At 39.0% G+C, this 24292-nt stretch overlaps 1 protein-coding gene across 1 annotated transcript; it reads right to left on the bottom strand.

Moving 5' to 3' along the window:
* Positions 1 to 12181: 12181 nt before the first annotated feature.
* sccpdhb (saccharopine dehydrogenase b) lies at positions 12182 to 21096 on the bottom strand. Its single transcript, XM_053337273.1, has 12 exons — positions 20864 to 21096; positions 20022 to 20134; positions 19845 to 19925; positions 19598 to 19727; positions 18485 to 18534; positions 17336 to 17466; positions 16510 to 16627; positions 14779 to 14898; positions 14296 to 14352; positions 13797 to 13908; positions 13060 to 13141; positions 12182 to 12906 (listed from the first exon to the last, which is right to left on the bottom strand). The coding sequence occupies exons 1-12, from the start codon at positions 21051 to 21053 to the stop codon at positions 12807 to 12809; spliced, it is 1284 nt and encodes a 427-aa protein (XP_053193248.1). The 5' UTR covers positions 21054 to 21096; the 3' UTR covers positions 12182 to 12806.
* Positions 21097 to 24292: the final 3196 nt, after the last annotated feature.

The following is a 24292-nucleotide window of genomic DNA, read 5'->3' on the forward strand; positions in this document are numbered from 1 at the left end:
GATCATGCCATGTCATCTCCAACAGGCCAAATCCAGTTTAGAGCACTTTACATTTTAATCTTTCATTTTCACTCTGTCCTTTTAATGATTTTAAAGCAAATCATTATTTTATGCTGCAATCTTATATTTAATGCTCTATTCTAGCATTTTATTTCTCTTTCTATTTGTCTGTACTTTGTTTTTCTGTTTTATGTAAAGCACATTGAGTTGCCATTGTGTATGAAATGCGCCATACAAATGAAACTGCCTTGCCTTGCCTTTCCTTTGAATTCAGCTTACAGTAATCGATCTCTTGAGCCACTGCCAGATGTCAGTCTGAAGCACTAACGTCTGTTTCTGAGGAATAACACATGCTTATCCAAGTCATTATGATGAACTTCTTAATAACTTGCCACCCATATTAATGTCTGTTCCTGTGAAACATTCCTCAGATGCACATGATAAATCAAGATTGTGTCACTATCAGTTTGCTCAAGTTTTAAGTGGGAAATTTTATTTCACTAAAATAAAAGTTAAAAATAATACAATAAAACATACCAACCAAAAAAACATTGACCACAAATTAAAATTCACATAACCAAATCACAGGCAACACGGTACCCCAAAACAAACATACAAAAGAGAAATGTCTAGACCTCTTAAGGTGAGAAGAAGGCACATTTGAAAATATGGGTCTTTGGTTGCCTTTGAAAAGCTTCTAAAGAAACTGCAGACTTGTCTAAAGGAAGAGAGTTGTATAAAGTTGAAGCCACCAGTTCAAATTCACAATCATCTCTTGTTTTCAATCAAGAGTGAGGGGCATCCAGTCGACCCTGATCAAAACACCTGAGTGACCTACTGTTGATATAGAGTTGGAGAAGGTCACAGATGTACTCAGGTGCCTATCCATGCAGGGCTTTATATGTGAGAACAAGGACCTTAAAATTCAGTCTAAACCTGATAAGGAAGCTAATGCAAAGAACTTAAAAATGGGTGTAATATGTGTTGTCCAGCAGGTCCTGGTTAACAGCCTTGCTGCAGTATTCTGATCCATTTGTACACAGTTCAGAGATGACTTGCTGTAACAGGTGAAAAGGGAATTGCAATAGTCCATCCAGGATGAAATGAAAGCTTGAATAATCATGTTAAGCTCTGGTTGTGATATGACTGACCTGAATTATTTTCCAATGTTTATTTTTTAGAAAAAGATGCATAGGTTAATAATTTAATATGCAGATTGAATTGTACTGCCTGATCAAACATAACACCAACATTTCTTAAATTAGACCAAACAGCGAGGATAGGGACCAAATACTGTAAAACATTGTTGGTGGCTATACTTTCTGAGGCCATGATAAAAACCTCTGTCTTGTCTGTATTAAGGTGTAAAATGGTGTTAGACATGCAGTCCTTAAAGTCAGTCAGACTTAGAGTTGTGTCGTTCGCGAACGTGTCGTTCGAACGAACGAATCTTTTGAGTGAACGAAGTGAACTGAGTCACTTCATGAACTGATTCGTTCCTTTCTCAGTTCAGTTCAGTTGAGCTCAGCCGCGAGCATGGCTGCCGGTCGGGAGTGGAACTGCCGCGACTCACTCACTCGTTCACTGCGAACGAATCACTCAGTGAACGACAACACTTTGACTGACTCTGAGTGAGTCTGACACAGCGCCACTTTCAGCACAGTACGTGAACGAGATTCACGTCCTCAGCATGTCGTTCAATGAATCGTTCGCGAACGAATCACGTTCGCGAACTGCTGAAAGTGGCGCTGTGTCAGACACTCACTGACTCAGGGCACTGAGGGCTGAGGAGTTGATTCACGTTCAGTACATGTACTGCTAACATTAGCGCTGTGTTGCTAACATCAGTGTAGCATCATGTTATGTTATTTTACTGTGCACAGAGGACACTTTCACTGTGTAATATTTTTAGTGCATGTATAAGCAGCGCTGCGTCTCCCGCGAATGATTGTATAATATAGTCCTTGAACGCACCGTCCCTCAGTAAGTGAACGTGAACCTCAGGGCTGAATCATGAACTGAATGACGGATTATTTGGCTGTTTATCAGTTCAGGGAGTTGGAGAGCACTGAACGATTCGGTGAACGAATCTTTTGAACGAATCATTTTAATGAACGGATTCTAAAGATTCAGTACAGTAAAAAGAACTGCCGTTCCCATCACTAGTCAGACTGTTGTGTAACACAGACAGTTTGTTGGGGTTAACACACTTAAAAGAGACACAGAGTTGAATATTGTCAGTATAACATATCGTCAGTGATAAACCTCTACATTTTAATAACATGACTTAAGGGAAGCATATTTAAAGCAAATAAAATGGGACCCAAAAATGAACTTAGCCAGCCAGTGTGTTTAAACCCAGAACCCTTTTGCTGTAAGGCAACAGTGCTAACCACTGCACCACCATGCCATCCTGCTGGAGGACCATCATAAAAATGTAATTGACTGGAGAGAGGAACTAAAGGAAGTTTCCATAAAACAGGGACACCATCTAAATATGATCATGCCATGTCATCTCCAACAGGTCGAATCCAGTTTAGAGCACTTTACATTTTAATCTTTCATTTTCACTCTGTCCTTTTAATGATTTTAAAGCAAATCATTATTTTATGCTGCAATCTTATATTTAATGCTCTATTCTAGCATGTTATTTCTCTTTCTATTTGTCTGTACTTTGTTTTTTTGTTTTATGTAAAGCACATTGAGTTGCCATTGTGTATAAATAAAACTGCCTTGCCTTGCCTTTGCTTTGAATTCAGCTTACAGTAATCGATCTCTTGAGCCACTGCCAGATGTCAGTCTGAAGCATTAACGTCTGTTTCTGAGGAATAACACATGCTTATCCAAGTCATTATGATGAACTTCTTAATAACTTGCCACCCACATTAATGTCTGTTCCTGTGAACCATTCCTCAGATGCACATGATAAATTAAGAATGTGTCACTGTCAGTTTGCTCAAGTTTTAAGTGGGAAATTTTATTTCACTAAAATAAAAGTTAAAAATAATACAATAAAACATACCAACCAAAAAAACATGAACCACAAATTAAAATTCACATAACCAAATCACAGGCAACACGGTACCCCAAAACAAACTTACAAAAGAGAAATGTCTAGACCTCTTAAGGTGAGAAGAAGGCACATTTGAAAATATGGGTCTTTGGTTGCCTTTGAAAAGCTTCTAAAGAAACTGCAGACTTGTCTAAAGGAAGAGAGTTGTATAAAGTTAAAGCAACCAGTTCAAATCCACAATCATCTCTTGTTTTCAATCAAGAGTGAGGGGCATCCAGTAGACCCTGATCAAAACACCTGAGTGACCTACTGTTGATATAGGGTTGGAGAAGGTCACAGATTTACTCAGGTGCCTATCCATGCAGGGCTTTATATGTGAGAACAAGAACCTTAAAAATCAGTCTAAACCTGATAAGGAAGCTAATGCAAAGAACTTAAAATGGGTGTAATGTGTGTTGTCCAGCAGGTCCTGGTTAACAGTATTCTCATATTATTTGTTGACGGTTTAGAGATGACTTGCTGTGACAGGTGTCTGTTCAGGTGCCAGCTGATTACTGTGTGTGTATTACATGCCAAAATGTGCAATACACACCAATTGCCTCTTCTTCATGTGAAAGGTACATTCAAGTATCTTTCGTTCCCACGTTGTTTGTTTGCCACATTCTTTGAAGACCAACCCCAATACTCTACCTCTGATTGGCTCTGACCTTTGATAGTTTTACCACAGACTGTATATTAAGAGATGTTTACCCTAACCATCTCACTCCACTCTTCAACAGAGGACCCCCACCAACAGACCTTAGAAGCTATCTGACACAGTAAGTATCTATCTATCTATCTGTTAGGTGTGGTGACATTTACTGTAGTAAAATTAAGAAAGTCATCTTCCTTATTGAACTTTCATCAGAACCGAGGAAATCAGCCGTGGACATCATTGTTGCATGTACTGAATATAGTATACATGTATGTAGTTAACATGAGTTGGAAATAAATGCTTCATATGAACTACGTGGTGACACAAGTTAAGAAGTTGAGTGTGAGAAAACTGAACAAATGTTAAATGTATTTGGTTTGTTAGGTTGTAGGTAGTGATTACACAGTGAGCCACAGAGTCTAATCATTTTATACAGACAGCTGACTCTTGGTAAGAACAGTATTCATTGTCAGAAAGTGTTTAAGAATATACTGATTTTCTTTATATAGGCCATATATTTTTTATTTCAGATCCTAATTGATTGCATTCAGTTGAATCAATGTACATTAATGCAGTGGGCATGCATTTTAAAATTTAAATTTAAATGTACATGAACTACATTTCTTAATTTTAATTTTAATTTTATTCTAATGGTGATCCATATTTAACGACTGTAATTGTATTTTGTCATAATTATACAGGAGCTCACCTGAACATGCAAAATCATGCTGCTAATTTTATGACATATTCTGTTTACTCATGTTTATATTTCTTTAATGCAGTTCTCCACAATGGCATACATCACAAATCTGGATGTGTCCCTCAATGAAGCTGAGGAGCGAAATCTCCAAGCAAAAGGCTTCGACAAAATAAATGTTAATCTGAACAAAGGGGCAGGAGGAAACTCCATCAACCTTTGGTACAAACAAGAAAGTGGAGCAGCAGCAATCACCAGGGTTCAAGTCACATTCAACGATGGAATGGCCGATGGATTGAACAGCGTAGGGTACACAAAGATTGATAAAAATCTCAATGCTGGATGTCAAGGTGATACCATCTACCTTTGGTATTTCTGCGGGACACAAGTGTACGATACTCCCATAGTGGACATTGATGTCACTGGAGATGCAGACCAGGAAGGCGAGAAGTTTAAATCTGACTGGGAGAGACTGGCCTGTGATCTGAACCGTAAAGCAGGAGGGAACTGGATCCATCTCTGGGTGAAGAGAGAGAAACAAACCTACATCTGTGACGTCACTGCTACTGATTCCTATGGATCAGACCGTGACAACTTTCTGGATGGTTACATCCGTGTGGATGAAAATACTAACAGGGATGCAGGAGGAGCTCGTGTCTTCATCTGGTACCGTCAGACCACTGACCCCAGGCGTGCACTCACGGCTCTGAATATCTCCACCAATAATACTGAGTATCAGGCCCTCCGGAAGCAAGAATACACACCAGTCAGTGTCAACCTCAACAATGGGACCAGTGGTGGCCCGGTGCACCTGTGGTACAAGAAAGAGGGATCCCAAAAACCCATTAAGGCCTTCACCATGCTGGTCAACCCAGATGCTGTGGCGTCCTTTGAGCAGGTTGGCTTGAATGTCATCAAAAGAAATCTTAATGAAGGCACGCGCGGCCCATCTGAATACCTGTGTTTTCATCAGTGAAGACCTGATAAAGCCTCCATGGTTGCAGAGCAGCACATTCTCAACAAAAAAAAGTGGAAAGTTCAATGATCATTTTTCATCTTTTTTTCTTTTTTATCATCAATAAATCAAGCCTTCATATCACTGTGGTATTTCCAGTAATGTAAGAAACTATCAATCGCTTATGGGTGTTATAGCTTAATTTGCTGTCAATCAGGTTTAATTTTCTGTCACTTGATTCTAAAAAAAAAAGCTTTTTAATAAAGATAACTTTGCATGTGAATTGTGTTTGTTTTTATTTTGTGTATTTCTCCACATTAGATCAAAATAAAAATGTTTGCATCACTCTATTACCATCACTATTATCATGCCAGGTTTCTTAAATGTGGCTGAAAATGCCCCTCAGGCTGTGGATAACATCACGTCAGAGAATTCTACCTTTAAACATTGGCCTCACTACTGTTTCTTAAAAACATTTTTCATGGTTCGGCTGCAAACAGTCCCAGTGCCTGTTGAAGGTCCTGATGTGTTGAGGCCAACAGAACCATATAATTTATTCTCCCAAAATATGGATATATAAAATTCCAGCATCTAGAATCTGATGTTTTATTGTATTTCCCCCACAATGTTCTTTATTAGTGTTTAAACAGTTGCTCCCTTACACACAAATAAAACATGAAAATAATAAGTAAAAAGAACTTAAAAAGTGTATCTTTTTGGCATTAAATATTGGCTTACATTCAATATCTGTATTGTTGAGGCTCTACAATATATACCCTTTAAGTCACTTACACTTTGACTTCTAAAGAAGTGTCTTATGTCCATTTTCCGTTTCTTCGACATCCTTGACATCCTAATTACACGCACACACATGCACTCACGCACGCACGCAAACAGACACGTTACTACAAATAACATGACTGATACTAAAATCCCTCTCGCTGACATGAACCAAGGCAGAACTTACACTTGCAGTTGCAGATATATGCACTGTAGCCTCCTGTCGCTCCTCCTGTCCTGGCCAACTACCAGGTTGCAGTTTGCTTTTACAAGCCAATGGAGTGACAGCAGGGACGGCCAATCACATGTACGTTCGTGAGAAACCGCCAGAGATAATGCTGCTGCCGATTGGAGCGATGTGCCTCCATGGCGGCCATCTTGGTACAGGGCCACTCGCTCCTGCAGCGCATTATGTCTATAGAGGAATGACGTCTTTGCACTATTAAAAAGTGATCATACATCGCTCAATTGTAATAAAAATAAATAAATAAAATTGCACAATTGTTAACATATATTCACATTGTTTGTTACAAAACATCAGACAGACAGATGAAGACATAAATAGAACAAAAGGAACCCAGAAAACATTCAGGTGTGTGTCTTTATTTAGAGAATTGCTTGTATATATTTCATTTAATTATTATTATCATCATCACTATCATTATAATTATATTGCTATCATCATTATCATTTTATTATTTTTATTATCACTCATTATTATCATTGTAGGGTTAAGTAGCAGGACTTTGAAATATTTAAGGTAAGTGCAAGACCATAAAGAATCCCCTTAGAAAAATATTTACAAGAATAAGACCTGTCTTTCATTAATCAGGCCTATGGGAGCTAAAACCCCTGAAGGAGAACTGGTTTGCACAGTTTCTTTCTTGTGCTGACACTCTGGTACTTGAGCGAAGTCATTTTTGCAATGTGGTGCAGCCTCATTTTAAGAAACACAGACACCACTAATCTCAGTAAGTTTGAATGGCGTTTGTCAATGCCAAATTGTGTTTCTTCGATATGTTCCCTGAGCAAGAACACGTCCTCTGTGTGTATTTGGGTAGTAAAACCGGCATTTTTAAAATATCCAAGCATCCCGTGTCATAGCTACATATGTGATGTTTTTAACAAATCAAACCGTTGAGATTGTGGAGTACCTCTTACCTCCGTAGATGTACATGCACTACTGCCTCTGCTAGCCCTGTACCAAGATGGCAGCGCTTTAGGCACGCCTCTCCACAGTCAATGCGGTCTATGTATATATGTCTATGGTTAACCCCTTTGTGTACCATAATCATTGCCTAAACACTACGGACAGCGGGTATATCGATAGGGACTACACAGTAGTGGCTGGATATTGGTAGGGATGTGTCCCCAATCCTACGCCACTGCAGTGGCCCCTCCCCCGCCCCCCCAGAATCCCGTCCCTGCCTCCCCTCTACTCTACGCCGGGGTTGTGTCTGCAGACTCTCTCTTTCTTTCTCTCCCTCTCTCTTTTTCTCTCTCTCTGTCTGTCGCTGACACCGTGTGGAGTTCAGTTCAGAAACAACCTCCTGCAACACACACACATCTCATGCATGCAGAAAGTATCATAAATGAACTAATGTTTTTTTTTATTTATTTGATATACTTGAACAGAGAGCATCATTACAATCTTTTCATTATATATCACAGGCCCATGTTAATTTATGTGGTTAAATTATAACGCTCACTTTTATAACATGCACAGAAATATGTATATACAAGTCTTTAACATAGAACTCACAGGTGATAATTATAGGACTCATATGCATTTGATATATTTATAGTTTTCTGGCAATTTTATATTAAAAAGCACAAAGTTTATTCGGTCGTCTGCAGACGCACTCCTTGCTGTCTCAAGTGTGAGATGGCATGAATGAGCCCAGGGCAGAGGAAATAGTCAGATTATATACAATACATTATCTTGTAAAAGGATGACCTTGTTCTTCCATCAGAACAATGTAAATAGTCACATCATAATGTGTTGTACAATCAGGGCAATGGTTAGTCAGTAGATTTTCACATACACTCAGCAGTGTATCAGCAGACTATGACACACACATACACCTAATCATATGACATAGTTACTCATTTGTATCAGAGAAGATGAATAATAAGAATTCCCATTACAATAGTAAACATGACTAAATTGAGTACTTTTGAAACATTTGATCTCTATATCATACAACAGCTGCCCTTTGCATTTGAAAGCATTTGTCTGTAAATGTGTCACCCTCACATCAAATCAGATCTACTCCACTCCGGTTTTACAGCTGTAGTTACATGAGCCTAATGAATCCAAAATTAAATCCATTTGATTGACACGTTAATTAAATGATGAGATAAAATAAGTTGTTACACTCTCCACAGCAGGTGAATAAGACAAAGGTTCTGACATGCAGAACTTTGAAAACATGTGTAGCATTTGGCACGATGACTATTAAATAAGAGACTGCTTCGCCTTCTGAAACTATATTAGAATATGCTACTCTTCTTTATTATTCAAAGATTGGCACGGCGGCCTATTAATAGACAGTAGACTCACCATATTTAGTTGTCCAAAACACCCCACATCACGAGCATGTCGCTGGACGTCCCACACTCCTCTCCTGCTGTAAGCCAGCTGATGTCGCGGTTCCCGCCTCTTGCTCCGGCTGTTGTACCGGGCTAGCTGATGCCAGGGTACCCGCCTGTTGCTCCGGCTGTTGTACCGGGCTAGCTGATGCCACGGTACCCGCCTGTTGCTCCGGCTGTTGGTAGTTCAACTGGCTGACTGCTAGCACTGTACTGGTTCCTGCTCCAGCTGGCGGTGAACCTGACCAGCTGTTGCCACGGTGTCAGCCTCCTGCCCCGGCTTGGCTAGCTGTCGGTGAACCCGGCTAGCTGTCGGTGAACCCGGCTAGCTGTTGCCATGGTGCCAGCCTCTTGCCCCGGCTTGGCTAGCCGTTGGTGAACCCGGCTAGCTGTTGCCATGGTGCCAGCCTCTTGCCCCGGCTTGGCTAGCCGTTGTTGAACCCGGCTAGATGTTGTTGAACCCGGCTAGATGTTGGTGAACCCGGCTAGCTGTTGCGGCGCCAGCCTCCTGCTGCAGCCGGTTTTGACCATCAACATGACCGCTGCAGCTGCCCTCGTCGCCGCTTGTGGAGGCTTTTCTGACTCGTTTTGAAGTGTCATGCAACTCTTCCTTCTTTTTGAAAAAAGAAAAGTAAATTTAACCTCTTAATGCACGCTGTTCCGCCTACGGGACGGGAGGAGGTAGCGACACGTTCTTCTGAATGTTTTAACTGTCTTTTTGACATGTTTGCGTTGAAATCGTGACTGTTTTTCCTCTCTGCTCCTCAGATGTGTGTCAGGGTTGTGGTTTGTTGGCCCAGCTTTTCAGTGCGTCAACCGATCTCCAACTCTTTCAAATTACGTTAAATCTTAATAAACAACATGAAATTCTTGGGTTTTATTCTGTAAATTAATATATGCATTATTATTTTATTTTAAACATTTTTATATGTGTTTTTTTTTTTTTTTTTTAATGAGAGGTAGGCCTACCGGATCTGCCCAAATAAGTACCAGAACACAGGGAGGTCAAAATTGAGAGGTGCCGGATCTTGTTCCGGCAAGATCCGGCTCAAATTAACCCCTGATTGTGACAATTGCAACTCAATGCAACTTCTGGAGCCGGGAAAAGCAGCAGGTGAGCCAACAGTCAATCACAGTTCTCAATCAACACCCTCAAAGCAAGTATCAAAGCTATTATAGCTTTCAAGTCTTATTAACAGAGCAGTAATTTCCAAAAAATGACAACCAGAATACTTATTAGAGGGTCTGAAATTAGAGATTGAGACAATAATGATCTATGTTGTACTTCTAGATAGACAGTGTTTCTAGAGAAAAGTTGAAGCTTTTTGAATGGAAGTCAATTGGAGCATCTAGCAGCTGTCAGTGGCACCTTAATGTATTTCTGCATTGGCCAGGATCCTGCAAATTCCTTAGCATTCATTACACCTGCTAAACATCAGCATGTATGCATTGTTACACTTAAGCAATTGATGAAAAGTTTCCTGCCTGTACCATTTTGAAACAATTTTAGGAAAAGGTCATTAAGTCAAACGCTTATGTTAGTAAGTAAGAAAAATGTGCCTTTTTATCAGGATGTGAAGGTGGACTGTGGTTTAATCCTGTGGTCTAAAACCAGCCAACCATACACTGTTTACACTGTAACAATAAGCTTTGGTAATACTGTACTTAATGATGGTGTTGCCAGTAAAGCAAATGTGAATTTGAGAGTGCAGGCAGATCATTAGGGAGACACAGATCTAAAGGAGGAGGAGGAGAAACTGGAGAGGAGCTGGCTGAGGTGAGAGACATGACATGAATATCTATACAGCCACAATGGCGGACTGGAGACGTGCCGGGGCAGATGAGAGGGGTGGGGCTGCTCTCTGCTATGCACAGGGAAACCACTGTAATCTCTCCCCTTCTCTCTCATTCTTATACACCAACACAGGGCAAAAATACCACCCTACCCACTCCTCCAGCAGCCTCTCATCACGCTGTACCTACAAGCTATTTAACACCGAAACTACTCCACTGACATTTTCTGTCAGTGGAACCTGTGTGTGCTTTTTTTTTAATAGTACACACTGAGCTGAACCAGTTTTCTGTGTTTTGTGTATTTCTGTTTAGTGAGAGGGGAACTGTTTTATTGGAGTGGTGGTGACAGCTTGGGGGGGGGGCAGATGAGCCACAAAGAGGACTCACCATGACTCACAACAAGGAGAAAGAGTACTAAAAAAGAGAGAGACAATAGCTGCCAGCTCTTTTTAACCTTGATATCCCATTCACAGATCTGAGATGTCTGCTGCCTCATAATAACCTTCTTGTGATCGCGTCCCCATTTTCCTCGATTCTCACAGAGCCTCCACAGTCTTTTAATTAAGGCCACGCACTGTCTCTGCATCCTCAAAGGCATGAAATGACCTCTACTGTCATGTGCAGTGTAAATATTTGTCTGGGGTTAGTAGCTGGGGAAATAGTGACACCTGGTGGCAGCAAAGGGTTTGGTACATGTGGGAGGAAGACTGCAGCCTCACAGGATGCAAAACACAGGATTTTTATTGTGTGTGTGTGTTTTGTTTTTTTACTTTTGAGGATACAAAAACATTGTAAAATGCTGATTGAACATACTTGCAAAAAAAGGTTAAGCATAGTTTAGTTAGTCATTTTTTTATGTTAATTAAAAAATATATATGTCCATAATCCACCTCAACATGCTGTTTGTAAAAATATCACACTGAAACAGTCCTTACAATATTTTCTTCTACTGTGCCTTCTTGTCAATTTTATGTTTTAGTTTAGGTGAGTGTCGATGTCTAATATTTTTTCAATAACTGAAAACTGTATATAAATCAGAGGATGTACAGAGTGCATGCATTCTTAATTAATTTGATTAATTAAGCTCAAAGACCAGCCATTCATTTAAAATACTGTCCGCCCCCCACTGACATGTTGAATCCATCACCTGTTAAGTAACCTAGTGGTTTCAAATCCCTGGGCTGTGGACTAATACCAGGCCACAAAACATAAAGTATCAGGTCAGGAGGGAACTATATGATCAGGCAAAAAGAAATCTGAATGTAATTAATAAATATAATAAATTGACAGGGTATTTGTGCATTAATTACTTTAAACTTTATTGCTATCTGTATACAGCAAAATGCAGATTTTAAACTATGATGTCACTCATCAATAAGAGGACAAATTAAAGCGCTTATGAGATGCCTTAGATACTCGATAATATTCTGGAGCTCTTTGGAGGCTGAGTGGTTACCACACATGCCGATAATCGCAGTGACCTTTGCTGCATGTCATTTCCTTCTCTCTCTCCCTGTTTCTAGTCGGCCTCTATGCCATCTACCACCAGACATTTCCATATGATCCCGTTTAAAAGAGATTGGGATCTCCCTTACAGCCTATGTAATAAAATGATCGGTGCTTTAATCTGAATTAAACCATAGGACACAAAACCAGGAGTCTGAGCAGTACTTTATTACATGATTGATTGATATGCATGATTAAAATGTATAATAAAACAAATGTACAGTGAAATATTTTCCCTGTAATGTTGTAATTATCATAATTTTTCAAGTTTTTAATATAAAGTTTAGTGTTTTCCTTTTTGTTTTGTACATTTAAGTACAAATCTACCTGCCATCTGTAATACGTAAACTTTACAACTTGATATGTTATATATTTTCATCTCTTCATTCAGAAAAACAGTAATACAAGCAATGAAATTGTATTTTCATTTAACCAGATTAAAAACATGAGGTCTTACTTTGCAGAGAAAAAGGATTTTTGGTAAAGGCACAGCTGGAGCTTCTGAAGTGTCTTTGAGCAAGACCACAAACCTCTCTGTTTCAGAGTTTTTAGTTACGGACTCATCACCCTGACCGCTAATAAATTACAACCTTCACATTTGTGTCCCAAAACAAGCAAACTATAGCTGCAGAGTTCAGGGATTTTTTTAACTACAATCACAGTTTGATAATCACTGCATGGCAGATAATTCATCATCTGTAGTGAATATCAGCACAGATAAAGTACACTGTGACTGTAAAGTGGCATCACCTTCACAGGAGCCACTGTTAACAAGCTACTGGTAGCTTCTCACTGAGAACTTGATGCTGTGATTATGAAGGCGGTCGAAGATGCTGGTTTTATAGAAGGCAGCTCCTGGAGTGTACACCCCTCCCCTGAAAATGAAGATGAAGAGAAAAAGTGGGATAGTTGCTTTATGAAAATGATGTCAAACATAAATTGTATATAAGAGAGAAAGACATAAATTCTTCCCATAGTGGGGGACAAGGTAAAAGTAGCATGAGAGACGGAAAAGAGATTAAACTGACCTCTTGGGGAGCGAGTGCACTTCATTCAGCAGAGTTACTCCTGCTTGCACTATAGCAGACACTGTCGCTACATAACCAGGCTCTGTCAACAAGAACAAAGTAACATGAAGCTAAAAAGCTGCAGAAATATTGTTGACAGCACAAAATACTGTTTAAAAAGTTACATTTCAAAGTACTACTTAAAGCAGGGGTGTCACACTCATTTTAGTTCAAGGGTCACAAGTGTGCTGAACCAGTAAAACCATCACATAATAACCTACAAATAATGTATAATATCTTTACTATAACAAACCATCTACTTACTATGAAAAATTAGCAATTTCAACTGTGTTATGTCTATTTTTTCAGATTATGTTATATTTTACCTAAGACATAATATAAATATAACATATAATTATTTTAATATGTATTTTACCGAAACTGAAAATGACAAAAACTAATCATAACTACTCATAAAACTATAACATAACAATCTTAGTAAAACATTTGTAGCACCTATACAAAAGTATAAAGTTTTTTGTGCATTTTAGGCCAATTTAGGAAAGTTGTTAAATTTCAGAGTAAAAGTCAAAAATTGGAATTATTTTTCTGTAATCTTCAGTTAAGTTATCCAGTGGGCCCGAAATGGACCCCTTGGCAGGCCTGTTCTGGCCCACGAGCCATATGTTTGACGCCCCTGACTTACAGTATAAAAACAACAGTATATGATGACACTAGCCCACCTGTGGTGCTCTTACCTGCTCCTATGACCTGGGTGCAGATCTTAGAGTTGGGTTGGCCCTGTGAGGGGTCTGTGCCCTCTGAGTAGCCCTCTCCGAAAAATGTCATGCTGAAGCAGGTGTTTTCTATCTGAGAGGGGAGGGCGAGTGACGAGAGAGGAACTTAATGAGCGAGCAACTGACTGGGTGGGCCAATCAATGAGAATCAAACAGGCTTTCACAGCACGACACACTGAACAATACACAACACATCAATACATGTTTGATGGTCACCAGGGAATCGTTGTTACTATAAAGCATGCTGTGATAGTAATTCAGTACAACCACTTCTTTTCACCACAACCGTTACATAAGCAATACTACCTCAATCACGCTAAAGTATGTTCATGCTTTCACTTGATTTCAAAGCCCTCAAATACAGGTAAAAAATGTAAATTAAATCCATTTTGCAAACTGTTCAGGCAGCTTTAAACTCAACTCATTAATATATTAACAGTACTTAAATCAACTCATTTACCTGCTTTTCGGTTGGACCAGCCTTGCTGAACAAGCCAAAAGAGAAAAACCGTGGAAACTTTGGGAAAGAAAGAAACTGAATGTAATATAAGTCGCTTATACACCACTCTACAAATTTATATTCAATGTACTGACACCGTTTACACTCCATAACTCCTGCTTTTGAATTACAGTGCAGATAAATGAAGTGTTTCAGCTGTATAATCTGTGCTTTGAAATATGTCTCTACTTGCAGGCATCAGAGTATCACAGTTGTTGCCACAGTCTGCTCCTGCATTTAACATGAGTAGCTGTGGGTAAGCTTTTCAGCAAAACACCCACACCTAACTGTGACATTCATCCACATTCAGATGCTTGGAATCTGAAGTCAGCGTCTTAAAGATTTTTCCTGTCGCAAATCAACTCCACATCCAAGAGATTATCTGCTTTGGGCAAAAAAAAAAATTTTTTTAAAAAGAGGTTGTCTGAGGAGTGATGTAGTTACCGTGGTGAGGAGTTTCCTGCCGAAGCTGAATTTGACAAGAAACCAGAAGAGCAGTCCGCCACAGAAGAACTTCACTACAGAAAAGAGGCCGCCGACCCCGACAAAGGCACTGTACTGGATCTGTGGATGGAGGACAGGGAGAATATGTAAGATTATAAAAAGGGAAATTAAATGTGACAGAAAAAGGAAAAGATAACAGGTGCAAGTGAGGGGAAGGAGGAGAGATGAAGAGAAAGTTGAGAGGAAAGAAGGGAGGCACGTAGAAGAACGGATAGGAGATCAAAGTGAAGTGATAAGAAAGAGAAAGGGAGGAGGGTTGTAGAAGTAAAAGGGGGTATGAGGAAGAAGGGGTGAGGAGGAGGAGGAGGACGTAGAGGAAATACAGAATCAGATTAAGGCAGGAGGAAGGAGGAGAAAAGGGGAAACAGCCAGGAGGGAGGGAGGGCCAGATGAGATGTCAAAGGGAGTAATGAGCAGCAGGGAGGAAAGTGATGAATCACCACAGATGACTCATCATATTTCCACTCTGCTGGTAGATGGCGGTCTAAACAACATAATGAGATAGTTTCATTAAGGCCTGCGTCTCTGGCTGTGATCAAAACAGTGGCAGCTGCTGGAATGGCTGACCTAGTTACAGGTACAGGAGAGAGAAACAGGTTCTAGCTTTTTATAGCCAGGATACAGAAGCCGCCACATAGTGAAGATAAGGAGGAGGATGTGTTCTAAATATTAAAACTCTTTGTGTCATTTAATGCAGCGTACCAAACCGCGTTCCTGAGGGACACGGATAGCGCAGAGATGTTATTGGTTCTTAATCTTTCTGGTCCTGAGGCACGCTCAGGCAAAGCAAGACATTTCAAAGCATGCCCGGTTATTTACTGCTTCGAAGAGGGCATGCCAAATTATTGATTACATGGAAGCGTTGTCAAGTGTAGTTTAATACCCCAAGGGTTGGAAAGCACAATGAGCTATTAGATGAGGAAAAATTCACATTAGCTTGAAGGATGAGGTGATTATAACCTTCTTAAATGATTACAGATATAGTTTGAAGAGCTGTCTTGACCAGTCCCCCCCTTACAAAAGAGGTTTATAACTTCAATGGGATTTTAAACCTCTTTTTTGCAATGTGCACTTGAGCTGTATCAACATCACAGCCGACACTGATATAGGTAGGTCTGTCAAGATTAATACTTTTATTTGACGATATATTGTCTCAAAAATAATCGCGATAAACAATATTATCGTCATTTGAAGATCAGTTTATACCACTGATATAATGATAATATAATAGTATAATCATGTAAGTGGGAAGGGGGTGGGATTGGAGGTTGGGCCTAGATAAAGGTGCAGTTTACTAACATACCCGATAAGAGATTATAGTTGGATTTGTTTATATAGAATTACTCATATCATTTAGCCCAGTTTAAAAGTACAGACAAAACTTTGGACACATTTTAGTGCATTTGCATTATATAAACTTTAAAACAATTGCTAAACATTTAAATTAAGTCAGCAGCAAAACAGTAGCAGAAGTAGGGAAGTCTCATATTTTATGAGTAAGAAAATGCATTCAATAAATCTGTGTGGATTTTTGTAAGAGTGTAACTGTGTTTCAAAGACAATTCTACAAGGTAGCTTTAACTACACCACTATAATAAATAAGGGGACACATGGGGTCCTATTTTCATTACTTTCCAATCCCACCCCATATTCAAGTGCACGGGATCTTACTGGTGACTGGTGCTCCTCCTCGTAAAGGAAACGCTGGGTTCTCTTTACTACCGAGGGGTCAGAACCCATAAATGGGATGGCGTACTGCTCAATCTCCTTGCTGAAAAACACAAAACCCCTGGACACACACACACACACACACACACACATACACATACACACAAATTACACACTGAGAGACAGAGAGAGAGAAAAGTAGTCTAGAGTCACCAAATCTAACTCTGGGCTTGCAGCATCAGCACAGTAGTATTCAACACAAGCTCATTTCATCCATTGATAGTCCTCTAAATCCATCTCTCCATCCCTGCCAGGCTCCACGTTCCAATAAAATCTCATTACGCTGGATGTAAGTCAGTCTGCCAGACAGTAATAGTCTGTAAATCGCAGCTATCTCACAGAAGCCTTTCTACTTCCAAATGTGCTGCATTTTAAAATAATGGCTTACAGTTGTTTTATGGCCCAAAGAGTAAACCTAACAAGTCAAAAAACATCATTTTATCTTTATCATTTTTAAACATAACGTCTACACCACAACATTATTTGGTGGCAACTGTATTTGCTCAATCAGCACTACATGATAAATTAAGGTATTATAATTGGAATAATATTCCATTTTTCAATCTGGAATAAAACTATTGAAATGTAGGTCAAGTGTAAGAAACATATATATCAGTTTCAGTGGGAAAAATCCCTTTGAGCTGTGCACTGAGGGACACACCTTATCCCCCTTTTTTCTGATTTATCTATGCCAAGTCCCACATTCCAATAAAAATGTTATTTCTCAAAATAATGAGATTTTGCCAGACAGTAATTGCTCAGTTTTTACCTCTTTTTTACTTTGGCTCCCAGCACAGGCAGCGGTTTGTGGCCAAACTTCTTCCTCAGCTGGCGAAGGGATCCGCTGTCTGCGAAGCCGTACACAGCAGACTGCCAAGTTGCATCGTGGCCGGACGACCCCTGCGAGGGTTGAGAGCACTTATAAATCTGTCACGGTGAAGAAAACCAACACAGTCCAAAACATCCCCTTTCATTTCTCATCCTCATTAAAACTTTAATGTGAATAGACAACCAATTTTCTTCTGATTGACACATTCAAGTGACCTGAGCCTGTCAGGGACTGCTTTACTCACTCATGAGAAAATTACTACAGTAGTCAGTAAAGAAGTCATCAATTATGAAACACAAAACCAGCCAGAAACATATTATTGTTATATATCAGCATACTAAGTTTCAAGGGAAATTAAAAAATGGGTATACTATAACAACATAATCTCATAACAGGAGGACAGAACTGCTCTACTCACTGTATCTGCTCTTCTTCATACAGTACCAGTCAAACATTTGGACAAGCTTTCTCATGCAAGGGAATGCGACTGGTACTGTATATACTGTCACCCAATTTACCTAGAGCCTCTGTTAAATTACCTTTCTGTGTGACAGGCTTCTTGTTCTGTTTACCCCCTATGCTAATGCCATAACCCATTTATTCTTTGGTATGGTCCATTTCTACAACAGAATAGCCTACAATGATATCACTCAGTCAATTCTACCTTTTGAATAGTGTAGAATATGTAAATTATCAAGTTGTCTTGCAGTAGCTTGTCCATTTTCCACTTCTGGTGTGCATAGATAGAAAATAAGTGATTCCATAATGTATACAGTTGATTACTACTATGTATACTTATTTACTTAATGAGGGCTATTTCAAGTTAATCCTGGTCGTCAGATTCCTTTTCTGACTACTCTTGCTAATCAACTCATGCCCAAGTCTTGCAAGCTGAATACTAAGAATGATAATAATTGTCTAGATGTAGGTAAAAAGTTAATTTATTATTTCTTGATCACTGGTGCTGTGATGTTACAGTCACAGAGAAGCTGAAAACTTACAACAGAACAGTCATCACTTTACTATTTAAAAGGTGACATGAACACATTTTCCATCATGCAGTAGAGAAGCTGTAGTTGTTCAGGTTACCTCAGACCCGCTGCTGATTACCAGGAAGCTCTCCACTGCTGTCAGTGTTCCTGAAATCAGAACAAATCACACACAGCTTTCAGTTAAAAGGATGGTTTTACATTTTCCTCAATAACAGTCAGGTGCCCACATGAACACTACAATAAGTTCTACTTTCTGTAATCATTCCTCCTGTTCATACTGACCATTAAAAGATCCCGCTATAATGCAACGTAAGTGATGATGGAGACCAAAATCCACAGTCCTCCCTATGTGCAAAAATGTGTTTTAAAAGTGAATCTGAAGCTAATATGAAGCTTCAGCCGTCCAAATGAATCAAATCAAGTAGATATCTTTCAACATTACAGTGTTTTTAGTACCAGAGTCCCTCTTTTTGTAACTATACTTCCATCACAGCTCAACAGGGAAACACAAAGGGGGATTTGATGCTGAAAAGACTGTAAATGTGACAGATATCTACTTGATATGACTAACTCAGACTGCTGAAGCTGAATATAAGCTTCACATCTATTTTTAAATGACTGTGTGGACACACTGTGGATTTTGGCATCCATCATTTACATTGAAAACTAATTTGAAAGTGATCTTTAAATAGCCAATATGAACAGGAGGAATGATTACAGCGACGAAAACCTGTTTGTCTTAATACACCTGACTGCTGTATTAAGACAAACTGGAAAAACTTTGAACATATCCTTTAAAATTCTAAGTATTCAAAACACAGGAAAATGCATGAGTCCAACTAAGCAAAAGACAAAGATATTTTATCATTATCAGTCTTTGTATTATCAGTAGTACATTGCAAATAACGTATTATTGTCCTTGGTAGGATTTTGATATGAAAAATGGATTTTTTTATATATGGAAATGTAGAAAAAGATATGAAAATAGACAAAATCCCTTACAAACAAGATGACAACCCAATATAAAAGCATTTAACATGTAAAATAAAACACAGCAGTGCCTGTTGAGTCTAGTGTTGTTGTTGACTCAAACAGCACATCCTGTTCAATGAGCAAACTATTTCCAGGCTTTTGATTCACAGACACAGATTCGAGCTCTTTTCACCACCAGATGAGCCCCCCCCCCCCCAACCCCTTTTTTTAAAACTACCTTTGAACTGCTTCTGTGTGTAGAGGAGACCCAGGTCTGCCGGTATGGAGTCAAAGCCACAGCTGCCAATTACATACACTCCTCTCTCTGAGGCTTTGGCGTGGTACTCTAGCTGCATACGCTCTAGGAACTACAGAGAGCAGAAGAGACACAGGCAGATGCAAAATAGACGTTATCAGTCTATTTAAAGAGCGCTAATAAGTACAAACACAATGTCAAAACAATTAGACATTTGATGATATCCTACCTGAGGTTCCCCACAGATGTCCACATAGTGAGCCCCATTTTCTATACAAGCTTTGACCACTGGTTCACCATAAAATCTGTACTGAGATAAGAAAAACATCATGTTTATACCACAGTGTGACGTGTTACTCAAAATGTTTTATCCTCTGATCTGATGACACCTGGATAAAATACTTACTGGTCCCACACAGTTGAGAATCACCTGGCCTTGTTGGCACATGACGGCCAGCGATTCTTCAATAGACACATCAGCGATTATTATCTCAACATCTGTCCTCAACTCTGGCATAGCTGAAAAAAAGTGATAATCAAGTACTGCACTGAAGTACAATTTTGAGGTACTTTTACTTTACTTGAGTATTTCCATGTGATGCTACTTTATATTTCTACTTCACTACATTTAGATAATATAACAAGCTTTTGAAATACAACACATTGTTAAAGATTAAAACATTGGTTTCAGTCAGAGGGACCAAACCACTACTTTTACTCTAATACTTTAACTACATCTAGCTCATAATACTTAGGCCTACACTCAAATGTGTATGTTTATTGATTCGGGATGGATGTGTGTTTCTGTATTATTAGTCTATTTTCTATTGTTAATATTAAGGTACATTTCATTGTACTTCTCTAAGTACATACATTTTATTCTATTCTGTTATGTACTTTTACTCTTAATACATTAACTACATCAAGCTCATGGTACTTAAATAGGGTTTTTCATGCAGGACTTCTCATTGATATATTAGTAGCTACAGTAACTCAAGTAAAGGATCTAAGTACTTAGTAGTCAGCAATGTGTTTCATACCAACTAACGTTAGTAGGTTTGGAGCAACAAGAGTTTAGAGGTCAAGGTTCAGGATTATAGCTATAGGCTAACATAAAACCAAAACCAGACCAAGTCAGACTGCTGCCTCTGTCAGTCAGTTGGGTTCAGTATCCTGCAGCAGTTCACACATGCTGACAGCAGACAGTGAGGTCACACTCAGCTACAGTAAACTCAGTCAAGCACATACACAGCCTCCCCGCGGCGCGTCTCAGCACTTCCTCCAGCCGCTGTCTGCTCCTCCCGGCCACGGCCCATTGCAGGGAGCCGGGACTCTCTGCTGCACATCGGGCGACCTCCTCCACCACGAACTGCCCGGTGAACCCGGAGGCACCGAAAACAATAATGTGGTACGGTCTACCCAAAGCTGAGTCCGTCATTGTTTGTGTTACACTTCAAGGTCCCTGGAGACGCTCCTGTGCGCGTGCAGGGTAACTCTGGATTGGCGAAAGATCTCGCGAGATTGATCATTAAACCCAGACCAGGATCTTTCCCTAATAATAGCCGAATGTTTTTTGTGCCTAAACATAACTAGATCTTAACTTACAGTGGTGTCACATTATGCAACATCATTATTTTGTACTATGACAAATAACTTCAGTGTCGAGTTTCGCAGATCCAGTGTTACCATTCAGAGCATGATCCAGACACGATTCATTAGGTCGTAAACAGATTTTTTTTCCCCTCCAATCTTTATTGAGATAACATTCAATTTAAATATATACTTTACTTTGTTTTAAGAAGAGAAGTAGGTGTGTACATGCAGAAAACACACCTGTTTAGTGAGAGAATTTAGTTCATAGTTGATTTTTAAAGATTGGAACAAGACACAGAAAAGATCTCTGATCTGATTTTTAGCTCTCCATTCAGAAGTTGATTTTATTGCTCTTTCTGATACACACAAACTTGAGGATGACCTTCACTGTTGACCCAGATAAAGGATATTTCATCATTGTTGGCATACAGACACATGAGGCATTATTAAAATGCTAAAAGTATTTGGAGTAATCTTATTATATTCATTTTTGCAGGAAGTGTGAGGCCTCATATAATTTTGGGTAAAATCTCTATTTATAGAGATTTGTTAGTTCCACTTTAATGTGTAGCTGCTCTGACAAACTTTCACTGTTGTAAAGTTGGCGCCATCATGTGACAAAATACATCACTGTACTTGAGAAACTGAAAATAAGTGTTTAATGTATTCAGAGAAAAACTGTTTATTTCTGTAATTTACACAGCGAGTTCAGTGTGACAAAGATGCCTCCTCATTGCCTGTGGTTAGATAATTCAGTACAACTCAGGCAGCCTTTTTCAACAGTTCAAACAGTCCAGATTTTAATTTTGGGCATGAACATGTCACAAGTAGAAGAGTTGAATGTTTGGATAACAGAATATGTAGAATAAAAGTACAATTATTTTTATTTTTCTGTCCTTTAAAGCAGCATTTGAGTAGCCCAAACCTCAGAAACCTTCTGTGAGACCGCAACCAGAGAGTCAAGGAAGGATCAGCCCCTACATTGGACTGCCAGCAGCTGGACTCACTGTTAAAGGTAACGCCACAAAGTCCTCCTCCAACACCTGCACTCATTAAAGTGTAAACAGGTTAAAGGAACAGTAGCTTATAAAGTTACCTGAAAATTAAAACCGGTACAGGTCTGAATGTTTGAATACAGGATGACAATACCTCCATCCATGAGGCATGAGGGGTCACTGAATGGTTTGATGAGTATAAAAATTATGCGAATCATATGCTATGGCCTTCGAAATCACCAGATCTCAACCCAATGGAACACCTATGGGAGATTTTGGACGGACATATTAGACGGCACTCTCCACCACCACTAAAACCAACACTAAATGGAGGAATATCTTTTGTGGAAGAATGGTTTTCATCCCCCCTGTAGAGTTCAGAGACTGTAGAATCAATGCTAAGGCGTATTAAAGCTGTTCTGGTAGCACGTGGTAGCCCAACACCTTACTAAGACTCTTTATGTTGGTTTTTCATTCATTCGTCTGTATGTTGATTAAGATACTCAGGTGGATCAGAGGTCCTGAATGCAGTGCCACTGCAGTGATATGTGGATGAATATTCTAGACTAAATAGTGTTGATTCTGTGGTGTACAGTGACATCTTGTGGCAAAATTTAGGTATTACTCTATCTGAGCATGCATGAATTTTTTTTAACCAAATATCCCTGATTATTAAAGATATTGTATTTAAAGGTACGACTCTTTATAACCACCCACTAAATTAACCACCAAAAAAGTTTTAAAAAATTAAACACACAATGGCCAATGTTACTTTTTTGTTAATTTTTTTTGTATTCCCTTGTGGACACAACATAAATATTGAAACATATAAAGGTGGATTGCATAATGCAACACTTGTTGGTAAACAATATCCACAGTGACAATACAGAGGTAACATTCATCACTTTGCAAATATCTGGCGCTCAGAAAGAGAGATTTTTAAACGTGTTGAAATCAGTAAACAAAGCAATGAATAAATGGACATGCTGATCAAAATTTAATTTTCTCCATTCCATAAAATGTCATGTTTACAGGTGTAATTTCTGTTGTGCTACCTGTGCCAGTCAGGAAACACAGACTGTTGGTCCATAAAGCTCTGCTTTTGGACTAAATGATACAAACACAGCATAACCCATGTACAGTTGACATTAAACCTCCAATGCAGATTAAAAAAAGCCTCAAGATTTTTTTTCATAAGCCAATAAAACATTTAAAGCTAAGTGTAAAAAAAACACATGACGACTCAGTAGAGATAAGTTCCATTCACAGTAATAATTTGCTCCATCTTTAACCAGCTGCTGATGTATTTTTCAATGTGATTTAGTTTCCTATGCAGACACAATCCAAAAACTTATTCTCTCTGCTTTGGGCTCTTAATATCATGGTGGGACTGTTTGCATACTGCAGGAGGAGGCTGGATATGATCATAAAACCAGACGCAGACCAGGAATTTTGGGGTTACATACTTAAGGATGAACATGAAAACAATGAGCACCTAAAGTATAAACACAGGGGTAAGTGCCTGAGTAAAATGACTGTACTGCATACTGATGACTACACTAACATTGTTGTGAGGTGTCAGACTTGATATCGTCATACCAAGAGCTGTACTCTTCCTGAACCTACACGTACAGCATCATTCATATAGACTGCTTTATGATGCTGTGCTTTGTTTATAATAGGGCACTTTGTATATAGAACAATATAACATATATACTATAATGTTTCTTTTTTTGAACTGGTCACCTTAAGATGGTAAGAGGAATGTTGAGAGTAACAACTTGTACTGAGGTAAAAATGCAGTTATGAAATGATCCTTTTTTTCAGGATCATCTGTATCTGGAATCAGTGTTTTTGTAAAAAATAAAATATTTCTGTCCTCTTTTCAAAGTGTGTATAATGTGTTTGATATAGCTGTACAGCCCTATGGTATATAAATTAAGTAGAATTATTAATTTTACAAAATTAAGAGAAAAAAAAAATCAATAAACAATCAGCGCAATCGTCCGAAAACAAACAAACAAACAACACACACACACACATATGATCCTAATGATTATAATGAAAGTTTCTCTCTGTATAAGTCCAA

Source organism: Scomber japonicus, chromosome 17 (genome assembly GCF_027409825.1).
Source record: "Scomber japonicus isolate fScoJap1 chromosome 17, fScoJap1.pri, whole genome shotgun sequence".
Taxonomy (NCBI): domain Eukaryota; kingdom Metazoa; phylum Chordata; class Actinopteri; order Scombriformes; family Scombridae; genus Scomber; species Scomber japonicus.